The sequence below is a fragment of the Lemur catta genome, chromosome 6 (genome assembly GCF_020740605.2).
Source record: "Lemur catta isolate mLemCat1 chromosome 6, mLemCat1.pri, whole genome shotgun sequence".
NCBI lineage: Eukaryota > Metazoa > Chordata > Mammalia > Primates > Lemuridae > Lemur > Lemur catta.
In genome coordinates this window covers 93,463,012-93,478,984 of record NC_059133.1, presented here as the reverse complement: position 1 = coordinate 93,478,984, position 15,973 = coordinate 93,463,012, and the positions used below count along the sequence as shown (strand labels likewise).

The 15,973-nt window shown below is 50.3% G+C and overlaps 1 protein-coding gene across 2 annotated transcripts; it reads left to right on the top strand.

Annotated features, from left to right (window-relative positions):
- Positions 1 to 2,571: 2,571 nt before the first annotated feature.
- Positions 2,572 to 10,279, top strand: LTBR (lymphotoxin beta receptor). 2 transcript variants are annotated; one of them, XM_045554539.1, is made up of 10 exons: positions 2,572 to 2,755; positions 4,031 to 4,127; positions 4,465 to 4,590; positions 4,669 to 4,821; positions 5,196 to 5,292; positions 5,453 to 5,550; positions 7,841 to 7,948; positions 8,250 to 8,275; positions 8,776 to 9,001; positions 9,381 to 10,279. In XM_045554539.1, the coding sequence occupies exons 4-10, from the start codon at positions 4,671 to 4,673 to the stop codon at positions 9,656 to 9,658; spliced, it is 984 nt and encodes a 327-aa protein (XP_045410495.1). In that variant the 5' UTR covers positions 2,572 to 2,755; positions 4,031 to 4,127; positions 4,465 to 4,590; positions 4,669 to 4,670; the 3' UTR covers positions 9,659 to 10,279. The 2 variants fall into 2 exon arrangements, with proteins under 2 accessions (XP_045410495.1, XP_045410494.1); XM_045554538.1 differs by lacking the exon at positions 2,572 to 2,755 and adding an exon at positions 3,627 to 3,899.
- The last annotated feature ends 5,694 nt before the right edge of the window (positions 10,280 to 15,973 follow it).

Genomic DNA, 15,973 nt, shown 5'->3' with positions numbered 1-15,973 from the left:
GCCTCCATTTGCTAGACACAAGTAGTACCTCCTAAGTCACTGCAATCAAAAACGTCTTCAGAGTTTGGCAAATGTCCTCGGGGCAAAGTCGAGAACAACTGGGTTAAGACATTGTTCCCACCGAAAACACAAACACTCTGGAGAAGGATGTTTACCAGAACCTTTCCAAGGGCAGTTGGCTAAGAGCTGTGGGGGAAAAGGAGAGAAAGAAAGCATATGGAGGACCCACTGCCACCAACCCTCTTTTGGGATTCTTCAGGGGCCTGTGGGAAGAAGGATCTCTCAGCAACTCCCTGTGAAGAAGGCCGGGGAGAGGAGCCCACTCCTACCCATGCTGCAAGTCCATGGCACACTTCGTGTGGGTCTGGTGTTGCCAGTGAAAATCAGAAAAATTTCAAGGAAGATGGTGAAGAACACGAAAGGAGAGAAGCAAGGACCATGCCTCGCCCACGGAGAATTCATGGATTTCTCACCCGTGAGTCTCCTTTCATCCTCCTGGGCAGGGTTGGGTAGGCATTATTATAGCCATTTACTGATAAGATTTATCTGTCACAGTGCAGCTGGGAAACGCCCATGTCTTTCAAATGGAAGGAATTTAACACAGGGAGAGCTGAGAAGCCAAGAAGGGACAGTGAGGCAGCTACTATCCCCAGGGCTGGGAAGACCAGAGAGGATGTAGCATTCGAGACCAAGAAGCCTCCAGAGCTATTGGGCAGGAACTAAATAGTGCGGGCTACCTGGTAGGAGATGGGATCATGGACGGAGGGCAGGAAGAAACACAACCAACTGCAGACAAAGTGAAAAAGTAGAGAGGGGAGAAATAGCCTGGCTTCTCGCCTCCTACCCACCTGTCTTCTACCAGGGCCTCCTATTGGTTAAACCTACCCAGAAGCCAGCGGGAAGAGGAGTCTGGGAATGTAGTTCCCAGCTGTGACACAGAGCCAAGCTGGGGAAGGATGGGGAACAGATCTGCGAGCAAACCAGCAGCCAATGGGTACGAAAAGAGGCCCAGAGAGGGCAAGGCACCACTAGTGGCTCATGCCTGTAATCCCAGCACTTTGGGAGGCTAAGGCAGGAGGATCATCGCTTGAGCCGAGGAGTTTAAGGCTGCAGTGGGCTATGATGACACCACCTCACTCTAGTCTGGGTGACAGAGTGAAATCTTGTCTCAAAAAAAAAAAAAAAGAGAGAGAGAGAGACCCAGAAAGGTAAAGTGATGGGGCGAGGGCCAAAACCCAGATCTTAGTGCTCTTTCCTTAGGCCCCGAGGGCTGAAGTAACTGCATGGAACTAGCAGCAGAAAGAAGGCTATATATAGGTCAGCCAGCTGGGGTTAAAAAGGATGTGAGACAGTACTTACCTGTGAAGCAGGAAGCTTGGACTGGGAGGAGCTTGCAGTGACCTATGCTAGTGCAAGAAATGTTCTGGAATGGGGGGTGGAGGTGGATACACAAAAATATACAAAAGTGAATATGCACTCATCTGTATATGTAAGGTTAGTGTACACTACGTGCTTCGTTGTATATGTGTTACACCTCAATTAAAAGGAAAAGAGTCCCTGTCTTTTAGAGTAAAATTGTGAAATATTTTCAAATGAAATGATGCGATGTCTGGGATTTGCATCAAAACAATCACAGGGGATGAGAAGAGTCTCTGTGTGTGTGTGTGTGTGTGTGTGTGTGTGTGTGTGTGTGTGTGTGTGTGTCTGTGTGTGTGTGTGTGTGTGTGTGTGTGTGTTGGTGGGGGACGGGTATATGAAAGAAATAAAACTGGCCATGAGTTGAAACTTGGTAAAGAGTACATGGCGGAGGGTTCCAAATATTACTTTCTCTCCTTTCGTATATTACATTATGTGTGAAATTTCTATGGTAAAAAGTAAAAAGAGAAAAAAGTACCTAGGGTCGATATACCTGCATTCTTTATGCATTTATTAATAGGAGCTCAGGGGTGAGTCTAGCCCCAGCCCCCAGCTCTCTTGACCTAGAAAGAGCAGCAGCCCTGAGCAGTGCGTGCTGTTCTGATACTTCCTCCCTTTCCAGGCAGTCCTGATCATCTGTGTCTAGAGTCGCCAGCAGAGTGCAGGTCCCACGCCTGCTCCAGGTAAGGAGAGAGAGCCTCAAAGAGTAAAATGTCTAAAGCTCAGGCAGGTCCCTTCACCCTTTTGTGACCTCTCCTCCCCAGACTCACTCCCATGTGAGCACTTCCTGTCACCTCCACCAAGAGCCTGTCCAGGCATCAGACCAACAAGGTAAGGATGAGTGCTGAACAGGGTCCTTCAGGGAGAGGTTCGATGCCCAGGTGACCTATCTTAAGAGAAGTTAGCCCCTCGTTCCAAGGGAGACACGGGAGTCACAAGGGAAAAGCATGGTTACTGGAATGAGCTGGGACCCAGGAATCAGGAGACCTGTACCCTAGGCTCATTCTGCCATGGGCAGGCTGTGTGGTGTGGACATCATTCATTTATTCTGTAAATAGGTGTTGGGCACGTGTATGTGCCACACAGTGCTGAGCATGGGGACCGCTGACAGAGATTGAGTCCAGGCCGCTGCAGAGCTCACGGCCTGGTGTGGAAGCAGACACTAGCAGCGGGCCAGAGGGAGCAGTCTGCTCAGGCCTGCACAGCCTTCCCAGAGCCTAGTGCGTCCTCAAGGACAGGAGGGGGCCGGCCGGGAGAGGAGAACTTGGAGACCAGAGAGCCGGCAGGCCGTAAGGCGGGACAACTGCTCCGTGGGGCTATTAAGGCGTCCAGGGAGGAGGTGAGAAGAAAGGGGGCAGTGACCCTGCAATCCTGGTCTCCTTATGTGTCACCCTGAGCCTCAGGTCTTCATCCTCAAGGTCAGAGGGCTGGACTGGGTGGGCTCTCGACTCCCTCTGGGTGAGGATCGAAGGCTTGGGGGCGAGGAAGCTGGAACTGAGGGCCCTGGTGGCCCAGCCCAGCCCAGCCCAGCCCAGCTGGCCCCTACGCCTCAGGAATTCCGTCTCCACATCTCCTCATTCTCTCCTGGAAAGGGAGGGTCCCTAAGGACAGAGGAGGGGGGGCCCCCCTGCACCCTCCAAGTGTGTCACAGGTGACCTGTGTCCACTCGTGTGTGAACTGGGTTGGGTCAGAAGGGCAGAGGTCTGGCTGGCTTGAAACTTGTCTTAAAAAGTCACACAGCGGGGCAGACCCCCTGGCGTCTGCCAGCAGGCCCCCCACACTGCATCTGCTGGGCCGGGTGTCTGCTCAGTGCACTCTCCATGTCTGTCCGTCCCTGGCCCCTCCACTTGTCAGATCTGACACCTTTCCGCAGCTCTGCTCCCTCTGTTCCCTGGTCAGCGGGGCCCTGGCTCCAGGGGCCTGTCTGAGGACTGTCCCCTGGCCCTGCCGCCCCTTTCCCATCCGCCTGCGCCTGCAGCCCTCCTCTCCCGGCCGGGCTTCCGAAGAAGGGAGGAGGCCGGTTCCGGCCCTGCTGCCCTCACGTGCTTTCCCGGCCGCCCCCTCCCGCCTGCGTCGAGGCAGCCAAGCCTGTTCCTCTTCCCGGGTTGCTCGCTGCGATTGCGACAGGCCAGCCCTCGGCTCCCAGCGCTCCCTGTCCCCGCCCCGCGGCCAGCTCGCTCCACTCCCACTTCCTGAGCCCAGCGGCCCCTGGAGCCCTGGAGGCCAGGCCCGGCCGCTCCCGGCCCCCCGGGGGCACGTCAGCCCCGAGTCCTGTCCTCGCTGCCGGGCCCACCACCGCCGCCACCGTAGCTACCCAGGACAACGGGCCCCCCACCTTCCTCCCAGTCTCCCGCCCGCCTGTCTGGCTGCCTGGCTGAGTGGCCGCCATGCGCCTGCCTTGGGCCGCCACTCCCCGCGGCCTGGCCTGGGGGCCACTAGTGCTGGGTGTCTGCGGGCTCCTGACAGCGTCCCAGCCGCTACTGGTGAGGGAGGGCTGGTGGGGACGGGCGAGGGCAGCGGAGAGGGGCATGGGCAGCCCTCTCTGTGGCCCCTCTGCCCTCCCAAGCCAACCCTTGGTTAACTCTTCTCCCCTCACCTCCATCTCACACTGAAGGTGCCCCCCTACAGCTCCGAGAACCAGACCTGCAGGGACCAGGAAAAGGAGTACTACGAGCTCAGGCACCAGGTCTGCTGCTCCCGCTGCCCACCAGGTGAGAGGCAACGGCTGGAGGAAGCCTGGGGCATGGAGGTGGGTTCCAGGGGGCTCCGGCCCCCTTGCTGCCTCGGAGGGAAGGCGGACACTGTCCCCCAGGACAACTAGCTGGCAAAGGCAGAGTGCGAGGAACTGGCCATCCTTCATTTGCAGGCTCTGCGATTTGCCGCCTTCACTGGGCCTCCGGGCTCTGCCCCTCACTGAGAGGTAGCTGGAGGGCCAGGGCGGGGTGATGGGCAGAGAGACTGAGGCACAGGCCGGGGTCCCACAGTGAGTAGCAGAGGTAAAGGTGGCAGCCTGTCTCCTGACCTCCTGCCGCCCCCCTTACCTCATAGGCACCTACGCTTCAGCTAAGTGCAGCCGCAGCCGGGACACAGTTTGCACCACATGCGCTGAAAATTCCTACAATGAGCACTGGAACTACCTCTCCTTCTGCCAGCTGTGCCGCCCCTGCGACCCTGGTGAGTGGGGATGTGCCTGGTGGGGAGTGGGGGCTCCTGGAGCGCAGCCCTTCCCTGAGCCCTCCCTCTCCCCACCAGTGATGGGCCTCGAGGAGGTTGCACCTTGCACTAACAAGCAGAAAACCCAGTGCCGCTGCCAGCCTGGAATGTTCTGCGCAGCTTGGGCCCTTGAGTGTACCCACTGCGAGCTACTTTCTGATTGCCCACCTGGTACTGAATCCGAGTTCAAAGGTCAGAGGTCACTGAGGGGGTTGGTGATCTTGCATGAGGGCAGGGAAGATGAAGCTGTGTCCATAGTGACCCCCCAGGTAGTTCTTGGCATAAAATGCCTCTTCTCATTCTGTGCAAAAGGCTCACAGAAGGGATCTGCAGAGAAAGGGAATTGGGACAGACCCAGGGGGACACAGGAGGGGGAGCTCTCTCAGCACTAGGGAACCTTGAGCAAAATGGCGGGTTGCAAAGTGGAGCTTGGAAAAGGTGGGAGTGACAGAGTGGGGTGGATGGGCCAGCAGGAGGCCATCTGCGGGGCATAAAGGAAACTCACAGCTGGGCAAAAGGCTCCCTTCTGCTCATTCACTCCGGCTGGCCTGCCTTTCTCTCGCCAGATACAGTTGGGGAAGCTAACAACAACTGTGTTCCCTGCAAGGCAGGCCACTTCCAGAACACCTCCTCCCCCAGCGCACGCTGCCAGCCCCACACCAGGTGAGTGTGCCTCACCCACACTCTTTCCACCCTCTGAGAAGCACCCCTATTCTTGACACCACAGGCCCCCCTCACCACTTCCAGCCCCATATGCCCACTAGAGTTGGGGTACTTGTGGATGGGAGCAGGAAGATGTCATAGTCCTCTCTTTCCTCTGCAGGTGTGAGGACCAGGGCCTGGTGGAGGCAGCTCCAGGCACCGCCCAGTCTGACAGAAGCTGCAGAAATTCATCAGAGCCACTGCCCCCCGAGATGCCAGGTGAGGGGCTAGGGCTGAGAGACACACAGGGGTATCTGGGAAAATGCCTTCATCCCCACCCCCATCTAAAAAATAGGGAAAAGATGAATCCCTCCCTCCCAGAATTGCGGCAAGAAGAAAAGTTCCTTAAAGAGAAATTGGAATATTCCCTAGACTAGTTTCCTTATACACACACTTTTTAATTTATATATGCTGGGCCAGGAGTGGTGGCTCACACCTGTAATCCCAGCACTTTGGGAGGCTGAGATGGGAGGATCACTTGAGGCCAGGAGTTGGAGACCAGCCTAAGCAAGAGCGAGACCCCATCTCTACAAAAAATAGAAAAATTAGCCAGGTGTGGTGGTGCGTACCTGTGGTCCCAGCTACCTGGGAGGCTGAGGCAGGAGGATGGCTTGAGGCCAGGAGTTGGAGGCTACAGTGAGCTGTGATTATGCCACTGCAGTCCAACCTGGGTGATAGAGAGAGACCCTGTCTCAAAAAAAAACCAAAAGTTATATTTATACGGTAATATTATGCCAAGGAACACTCCCATACTGAGATATAATTATAACTGACATTATTGTCATGATTTTGGACATGCTGCCATCACAGAATCCACTTACTAGATGGAATACCTCTTTATTAGATTACATACTTTCACTGCTAGAGAGATAATCCCCCATTTGACTTTCTCTTGTTTTTTTCCTGTGGACTGATTGGTTTCCTAGCCTAGTAGGTGATTAAAGAATGTTTCTAATGGCTAGAATCATTACTAATGGCAGTTCATTAACTTTTAAAAATTACCAAATATTTATAATGATAGCTTCTGTTCTCTGGGAGCCAGTGTGTCAGGCACTCCGTGAACACTTTGCATTCACTGATTCATTTAATCGCCTTAATGATGCTGTGAAGTAGGTTCTGTTATTATCCCCACAACCTGGATGAAGACACGAAGGCTCCAAGAGGTTAAGTGACTTGCAGGATCCCCCGGGGGTAGCTGGTGCTGTTAAACCTGTACTCAGCCCTTTCTCACTCTAAAGCCCGTGCCGTGATGCCTGCACACTGTAGAAAATTAGAAAACTCAGATAGTCAAAACTAAAACTCACCCCCAGAGCCACCACCTAGCATAGCCACTCTTTACATTGAGGTATATACCCTCCCAGACATTTTTCTATGTATGTTTATATATATGCATATATATATATTTTTTTTTTTACTAAAAGTGGAGTAATTTTAATGTTTTGTAACTTGATTTTTCATTCAACAATATATCATAAATATTTTTTCCATATCCTGTTACTAATTTTTAACTATGTAGCAAATATGACTGGCATTTTAGAGCTGGAATTTGAGAGAGTATGTAAGCTAACCTCATTGTATGTATGAAAAACTGATGCTCAAAGAGGTGAAATGACCTGAAAGTTACACAGCTGGCAGGAGCCTAGGTGTCCAGACTCCTAGTCCAATTTCTGCGCATGCCTCCCATTCTGTACTCCCTAAGGCTACAGATTTAGCTGAATCAGAAAAGGCAAAACTCCTGGTATACAAATGTCAAGGCCTCCTGACCTAGGCGGAGCTGATGGGCACTGTAGACTCCATGCTATTGATGGAAGCACTGAGGCCCATGGAAAGACAGAAATTATCCACTACTACAGATCAAAACTGGAGAAACCAAACTCCCAGCCTCTCCTTCTCTTCCCCTCCTGGGACCTGCCCTGAGCAAGGGGGTGGACCACTTGCAAGCCCTGGTAGCCACAGGCAGGGTCCAGAAGCAAGAATCCTACCCTCCCGCTCCTATAAACACTCCCAGGTGTTTATACAGGTGCAGAGTGGCAATCCCAGCTGCGCTACAGTGGCCTCTCTTTATCATAGCCAAGTCCACAGAAATGTGGCTCTACCCTGTGGCCTGAGTCTGTTTACAACCCCAGGTCCCACCCTCCCCTACTGCCTCCCACTCCCTCTTCCAGCCCTTGAATCCCAAGTGCCCAAGCTCCCATCCCTCACCCACAGGACTTCCCAATCCTGGTCTCTGAGGAGGAGGGCACCTGTACCCCCCCCCCAAACATGTCCATCCGTGATAGGGTCTCTCCTGGCTGTCAAGAGGTCCTCCCAAGTCCAACTTAGTTCCTCTTCTCTGTAATCCAAGGGAAGTTTCTCTCATTCTGCCTTTAGGAGCTGTAGTGTGGCTAGAAGGGGAAAAGCTACTCCCTTTTCTCTGTCTGTGTTGCCCAGAGAACTGGCATTCCTCCTTAACCTCCCCACCCCCGCCCTCATCGGGGCTGCCATCACCCCCCGTCTGCTGTCCTGGCAGGAACCATGCTGGTGCTGGCCATCCTGCTGCCACTGGTCTCCTTCCTGATCCTCGCCACCATCCTCGCCTGCACCTGGAAGAGCCACCCCTCTCTCTGCAGAAAGCTGGGTAGGACTCTCTGTCCCCACATGGATGGGTCAGCAGTGGGGCTGGGGGAGGAATAGCCAACTTCCCTGCTGCAAAGCTTTCTGTCCCTCACACCGGCAAGACTCCCCATGCCTGCCTCCAACGTAGGCATCATCGTCTTCACTCAGCCCCTCATTCTGAGGCCGGAGATGAGGGTGACAGTAGTCTGTTCCTTCTGGGACTCCGGGTGGGCAGCAACACATTGTGGTGGGGTGTGGAGGGTGAAAGGCTGGGGGTCTGGGACCTGCCGGAGGCCCTACACCCCTTGCATCTTCCATTGCAGGATCACTGCTCAAGAGGAGGCCAGAGGTAATGGGGAGACTGGGAAGGCAGAGAGTGGGGGTGGAGGTGCCAGGGGACAAGGCAGGAGCAGGCAGGGAAAGAGTGTGCCGGCTTCACCATTCATTCACTCATTCCGCTAAGGATTTCTGGGGCATGCTGCATGCCAGGCACTGTGCTAGGCGCTAGGGTACAGCAGTGAGCAGAACAAAGTACCTGCCCTCCTGGAGTTTCCATTGCAAAGCGAGAATGAAGTGAAACAAATACGTATTAGGTGGTGGAACAGTGAATGATGGTGGCAAAGGATGGGGGTGTGCTATTCCAGACAGAGTGGACGTGGATGGGGAGGCCCCTCTGAGAAGCTGCTATTTGCACAGAGAGTTGAAGAAGTGAGGAGCCAGCCATGGGGCTGTGGGGGACAGGGCTCCAGGGGGTGCGATGGGGAGCACAGGTGGGCAAGCGGTGCAGGAACTAAAGAAAGGTGGGGTCTGAGGCCCTGGTCACTGGCGGGGTCTCTCTCTCTCCTGCAGGGAGAGGAGTCAATTAACAATGATGAAAGATGGGAGCCTCCGAAGGCCAACTCGCCTTTTCCTGACCTGGTAAAGCCACTTCTGCCCATGTCTGGAGACTTGTCCCCAGGCTCTGTTGGGCTTCCCATGACCCCACCTTTGGAGGCAGAGGTGCAACAGCAGAATCTCCTGGGCCAGACCAGGGAGCCAGAGATGGAGTCCGGGGAGCAGGGCCAGGTGGCCCACGGTAAGCCTGGGGCAGGCCTGCAGGCTGGCAGGGAGAAGGGAAGGGGGCAGATGGGAGGGGAGGCTGCAGGGAGGGAGGGAGGGCTGGCAGGGAGAGAATGCCGGCCAGATGAAACAGAGACGAAAACAGAGGTGAGACAGAGATTCCAGCTGCCAGCCAGTGTCACAACTAGAGAGAAGAGAGGAGACTGGACAACCCAGAAACTGAAATGAACACAGAGGTCAAGAAACCAGTACCAAGTGGGAGAGGGGACGGGGAACAGGGGAGAAGGCTGGAAGAAGGTTGGGAGAGTTCAGGAAGCAGTGGGCCCCATGTTGGGGACCTTCGTTTTTCAACAGTGCTCCCTCAGCCTTGTCTCACTCTACCTCCCTTCCCACAGGTACCAACGGCATTCATGTCACTGGTGGGTATATGACTATCACCGGCAACATCTACATCTACAACGGGCCAGTACTGGGGGGAGCACGGGGCCCTGGAGACCCCCCAGCTTCCCCAGAACCTCCATACCCCATTGCTGAAGAGGGTGACCCTGGCCCTCCTGGGCTCTCTACACCATCCCAGGAAGATGGCAAAGCTTGGCACCTGGCTGAGACAGAGCACTGGGGAGCCGCGCCCTCTAACGGGGGCCCAAGGAGCCAATTTGTCACCCATGACTGATGGCATCTGGGGAAAGGAAGGAGAAGGAAGACACAAGAACACCTTCTCCCCAGAGGCTTCCCTACCCACACAGGATTCACAGGGGCCTGGGTAGGGCCCTGAGAGGCAGAGCCCTGAGGGACTGAACCTCAGACACGAGCCTCAGTCTGGAGAGCAGGGCTGGGCACTGGCTGGGTACAGTGTCCTCCACAGGACTCTCGCCACTGCCTGAGAAAGCCTGAGAACTGGTGGCAGACCCACCTGCCCACTGGACAGGACAGACGATGCCAACTGCTGCCCACCATGGCATGCTGCACCTAAGCACAGCACTGAGGGAGCCACCACATGGTCACCTGCAAGGACATCACCGGGACCTCCAAAGTGGTCATGGTGCTCATCCCCAAGTTTCAGAGGCCCTTTGAGGGTCCACACTTCACATGGACCAAGGTAGACCCTACCTGAAGACAAAGTTACATGGAAGACACTCCTGCCCGCCCCTCCTAGAGGAGAGGAAAGGGAGTCGTTGGAAACTGCACTTTGGTAGCATTACTAGGTGTGGGGGAGAGTTTTGGAAGGGGAGGAAAATGGTGAGTGTATTTATAAATTGTAACCACATGCAAATAAAGAGAAGATTGAGACCCAGATAATTTATTTTCTTGGGATTTATACAGAAACACTATTCCATTCGGGCAATGTCAAAGACAAAGGTCAAGACATTAAAATGTAATCCCACAAAGGTATTTTGATGAGGGACTGGTATATGTGGTAATAATATTAGTCAGCCATAGCTAACAATGTGCCGGGCAGTGTTCTAAAAGCTTAACACTATTGACTTATTTGGTCCTCACAAAACCTCATGAGGTTGCTATTCCCATTTAACAATTGAGGAAACTGAGTCACAGAGAGAGTAACTTGCCCAGTCAGCTGCAAGTGGCAAAAACTGGGATTTTCACCCAGTTAGTCTGGCTTTAGAGGCCCCTTGGGTGAAAAAAAAAAAAAAAAAACTTCACATACCACACTCCTCTGAAGTCTCTTTGAACTGGTGGAGTGGGCTGGCTTCCTCAAGAAATCAGATGTGGCACGGGTGTGAACTCTCAAAGGCCCAGTCACCGTGCAAAGTGAAAAATGCCCTCCAAGGTTGGTTGAAGGGAAAGGTCTGCACGTTAGACACAAAATGTGACAGCCCAAGTTCACATTCTGTTGGTGAACAGAATCCAGGCTGGCCTCCTTTTAGCTCAGAAGGGGCACTTAACAATTTTTTACTCTTTTTTGTTTCTTTTTGTCTTACTTTATTTTTTCCCAGAAAAGAACTTTAAACCTTCTCAAGCCCTCTTATTAGTAGATGTTTAGGCCCCCCCAGAATTCCCTACGATGCTGCCTAGCAGAGACAGGCTTAGCTCACAGGACTGTTAGGGAAGCTGCTGCCAGCGGCTGCTCCTTCCATAAAAGGCCACTGTCGTGCCTCTAATATGTTGCTGGGGTTCATCAAGATGGGGTAGCTGCAAAACACATACCCGAGGAAGCATCTGATCCAACTGAGTGGATGGGTTATTTAAGGTTGACCGTGAAAGTATTAGATCCAACTTCCTTTTTTAAGAAGTAAATAATGGTGAGCTGTATCTTTAGGTAGAGTTAAGTCCTCCCGCTCCTGCAGTGTGCTAGACGCAGACAACATGCGTCCTTAATGATTGTTCCAATGTGTTTAGATAAAAACAAATTTTATACATTTTTCAACAAAATAAAAGGACAAAAACATTTTAAAAGAAATGGTGCTAAGGCACATCCCTATGTGACACCATTCAAGTTCAGGATTATACCTGCCTATGTTGATTTGCTAGCACTGCCCTAACAAAGTACCACAGACTGGGTGGATTGAACTACAGAACTTTATTTTCTCATAATTCTGGAGGCTAGAAGTCAGAGATCAAGGTGTCAGCAGGGGTGGTTTCTTGTGGGACCTCTCTCTCTGGCCCGCAGATAGTGGCCTTCTCCCTGTGTCTTCACGTGGTCTTCCCTTTGTGCACAAGCGTGTCCTAATCTTCTCTTATTGGATTAGGGCCTACCCTAAAAAAAAAACTTCATTTTAACTTCATCACCTCTTTAAAGACCCTGACTCCAAATACAGTGAGGTCTGGGGACTAGGACTTCAGCACACGAGTTTGGGGGGTTGTGGGGGGACACAGCTCAGCCTGTGGCACTGCCCGTGCTTATTTTGCCAGTGTGGGTTAATAGGGCTCCGGGACACACTCACGGGCACACTTTGTTACTGGGGGGGGGGTGCTCCTTTGCAGAGCAAAAGCTGATGAAACCAGTGAAGACGGGTCTTGATCGTGGTCTTCAAAGGGTGGAACAGGATGCGATGGTCGTTGATAATGGGAAAATTAAGTCTGAATCCAGCTAGTCCCCCATGTATTTCATTTTTGTTTTTTAGTTTAATGTGCTTTTTTTTCTCACCTTCTGTGCTTTAATGGATGCAAATCTCACATACTATTTTTGAGAACCCCAGTCCTCGACCACACAGAGGAGACAGCTGACACTGAGTCCAACCCATGTCAACATGAGCCTGGGACAACAGTGAGGAGGCTGGGTGACATCCAGAGGCAAGATGGATGTAATCAGGGACAGACTGGTAATCGTGGCAGTTGGGCAGGTATGTAATCTTGGGGTAATTAAGAATTTCCGTTTTTGAGAGTGACATCGGCAAAATGGTAGAGTAGGAGTTCTCTGCTTCTCTCTCCCAACAGAATTTCAACTAGCAACTACCCAGTGGCAAGTTTACCATCCTGAACATCCCAGGACTTGGGGAGTGAAGCTGTGCCATCCCCGGGGACCACAGAGCTGAGAAAGCCCACGCTCAGACGGTAAGGGAAAGGACGTTCTGTGACTGAGACGTTCTATCCCCAAAGCCTGCCCAGTGCCACACAGAGCAAAGTCCCCTGGACCCACAGTGTCTACAGAGGACAAGGTGCGTGCCAGGTGGGTATTCGGCTTCCCCGTCAGTCTAGACTCTTCGCAGGAGTCTCACTGCAGTCTTTTCATGAGAAGTGTCGTGAGTACCAGCAGGGCTACCCACCACGTCAACAGGAATTTCCCTTTTCAAAAGACGAAGCCATTCTCATAGACAGCGGTGGCGGACTCCTTGTGTTGCCCACCCAACAGACCTCTGCACGTTTCCTGGGAACAGAACCCTATTTCTGTACCACAGCAGAGATTCCGTGATGTCGGGAGGGGAGGCCCTCCTCCCACTCTCAGGAGCCGATAAACCTATTCCTCTTTGCCATCATACAATGTCATGCACAGGGAAGTCTTTCTTCCCAGGACAAAAAAAAAAAAGCATCATTAGGAGAAAGTTTTTGGCTTTCCTTGTTTTTTGTTTGGGAGATGTTTTGTGTGAAGGCATCGTGCCTGAGCTGTGGCAGCCATCTTGCCGTCATGAGGAACGGCCATGGGGATAAAAATCCAATCCTCTGAGGACGGAGGGCCTGGAAAAAAAGAAAGAAGGTGGTTCTTGCGGCATCCCTGAGCACCTGAACCAACAGTCAGTAAGCACCTACTTCTGGGCTCCTTTTTATGAGAGAAAAACAAATCCCTATTTGTGTCAATCACAGAGTCAGGTTTTCCTTTTCTTTTTTAATCTTACTTCCTCTCTTTTGGATGGGTGATTTATTCACATGGCTCAAAATTCAAAAAGTATCAAAGAGAAAACAGTGAACGATCTCTCTTTTACTCCTATCCCTCAACCACCAAGGTCCAGGCCTTGGAAGCAACAAATGTTACTATTTCTGACACTTTTCCAGAAGTAATTTATGCATGTTCAAACAAACATATGCGTTTTCCCCTTTATTTCCACAAACGGTAGTACAGTAGTACCCCCTTATCTGCACTCTTACTTTCCACAGTTTCAGTTATCTGCTGTCAACTGTGGTCCAAAAAATATTAAGTGGAAAATTCCAGCAAGAAACAATTCATAAGTTTTAAATTGTGCACTGTTCTGAGCAGCATGATGAAACATTGAGCCATCCCCGCTCCATCCATCCTGCCCAGGACATGAATCCTCCCTTTGTCCAGAGATTCAGATTTGCACTGTGTCCCCATCCTTAGTCACTTACAAGCCCTCTCAGTTATCAGATCCACTGTTGGGGTATCAATGTGTGGCACTACTTATGTTCAAGTCACCCTTATTTTACTTAATCATGGCCCCAAAGCGCAAGAGTAGTGATGCTGGCAATTGGGATATGCTAATGAGAAGCCAGCAAGTAATAAGGTGAAAGTTCTCCACATAATAAGGAAAGGAAAAAAGTCCTATGCTGAGGTTGCTAAGAGCAAATCTACCCGTGAAATTGTGAAGAAGGAAAAAGAAATTCTTGCTAGTTTTGCTGTTGTGTCTCAAACTGCAGAAGTTATATCCACAGTGTGTGATAAGCGCTTAGTTAAGATGGAAAAGGCGTGAAATGTGTGGGTGGAAGACATGGACAGAAACATGTTCCTCTTGACAGCAATCAGGTTCAGCACTATCTGTGGCTTCAGACACCCACTGGGGATCTTGGGATGTTTGCCCCACAGAGAAGGCGGGCTACTCCACGCACTGTAAATTCTTCCCCTTGCCTTTTTAACTTATCAAAATAGCTTGGCCATATTCCATAATAGTACCAAAAAACTTTTCTCATTAATTTTCATATCTGCATACTATTCTATTACATGGCTGTACCGTTTAAATAAATTCCTTTTGAGGATTTTTTTAATTTGTTTCCAATCTTTACTGTTACAAATAACTCTACAATAATAACCTATGTCATTTTGTACATGTGAGAGTGTTGCTAGAAATAAAATTGCTGTGTCAGAGGGTACGTACATTTTGTTCTGATAAATATTGCCAAATGGCCTTCTGTAGAGATTGGACATCAGCAGTTTTTAAGAGTGCCCCTGTCCACGCACAAACACCAATCTTGGTGTGTTATTAAACATTTTGATCTTTGCCAATCTGAAAAATAAAAAAATGTTATCTCAGTGTAATTTTTATTTGCATTTCTTGTGAGTGAAGTTTTTCCATTTTATTATAAGTATTTTCATATGTTAAAGAGTCATTTGTAACTTATTTTGCCCTAACTGTTCATGTCTCTTCCTATTTTTCTGTTGGGCAACTTCCAAATGTTATTATCCCAAAATCATCTATTGAACAATAAGTTTTTTCTTCACTAATTTAAAACACTACTGCTGTCATAAACCAAATTTGCATGTGAATTTGAATTTACTTCCGGACTTTCAGTTATTTTCCATTGATCTGTCTTTTCAATTTGCCAGCAGAGTGAGACCTGGTCTCAAAAAAATGGCTTTTCAATTAATTCTCTTAGGTTATCACCTATAAATAATCTGAAATTTGTCTCTGCTATGCAATTTTTATACTTCTAATTTTTTCAATCTTGTTTAAATGCATTGCCCAGTGCTCCCAGAACAATGGTAAATAATCATGGACATCTCTGTCTTGATCCTGATTTTAATAGCAATACTTTTAATATTTTCTCATTAAGGAGGAGCTGAAATAGATGTGTTTATTTTATCATGCTAAGGAAGTATCCATCTCTCATTATTTCATAGTATCCAGCGGCTGCTGGATAAAGAGTGGAAGCAGAGGCACCAGGCAGAGGCCACTGCCGTAGGAAGATGGAGAAAGGCAGGTTTGGGGATATGCCTTAGACATACTCAACAGAATTTATTGGTGGGCATGAGTCCCAGTTCATGTTTTGTGGCCTTTGACTACTGGCTTATTGAACAAATCTGAGGCTCACTTTCAAAATTAACATTCAGTAAATATTAAATGAGTATTTACCATGAACCAGGCATCTTAAGATGCAACAGCAAACAAGACAGATCTGACACATAACCTTCTGGAGTTTGTAAAATAAGTACAGTGAGATAAGTGCTACGAAAGAGAAAGTGACCTAATCAGGAAATGCCACCTTGAGGAAATTCAGGATGCAACCTGAAGAATAATTAATGGTCAGCTAAGTGAAGGGGTGTGGGAGAGAGGAGCTCTCCTGTGGAGCGAATGGTCTGTGCAAAGGCCCTGTGCTAGGAGCAATAGTTTGGCTGGAGCTTGGGAACAGAGAGATGAAGCTAGAGAAGTAGGCAGGAAGCAGATCATTCAGATTTATAAGCTATCATAAGGATTTTGGATGTTACCATAAGAGCAATAGAAAATCATGGAAGTTTTTTTCCAACATAGTAAAGTGTATAAAGTGTGCTAATCTTAAGTGTATAGCCTAAATAAGTATTATGTGTGTATATACCCATGTTACCATCCCTAGAACATTTTAGTTCCCTAGAAGATAACTTCCT

Excerpts from the sequence above, each read along its gene's own strand:
- LTBR (XM_045554538.1), top strand. The coding sequence starts at position 3,804 with ATGCGCCTGCCTTGGGCCGCCACTCCCCGCGGCCTGGCCTGGGGGCCA. Across the intron at positions 4,822-5,195 it reads TACTGAATCCGAGTTCAAAG|ATACAGTTGGGGAAGCTAAC; the intron begins GTCAGAGGTCAC and ends TTCTCTCGCCAG. Across the intron at positions 5,293-5,452 it reads CGCTGCCAGCCCCACACCAG|GTGTGAGGACCAGGGCCTGG; the intron begins GTGAGTGTGCCT and ends TTTCCTCTGCAG.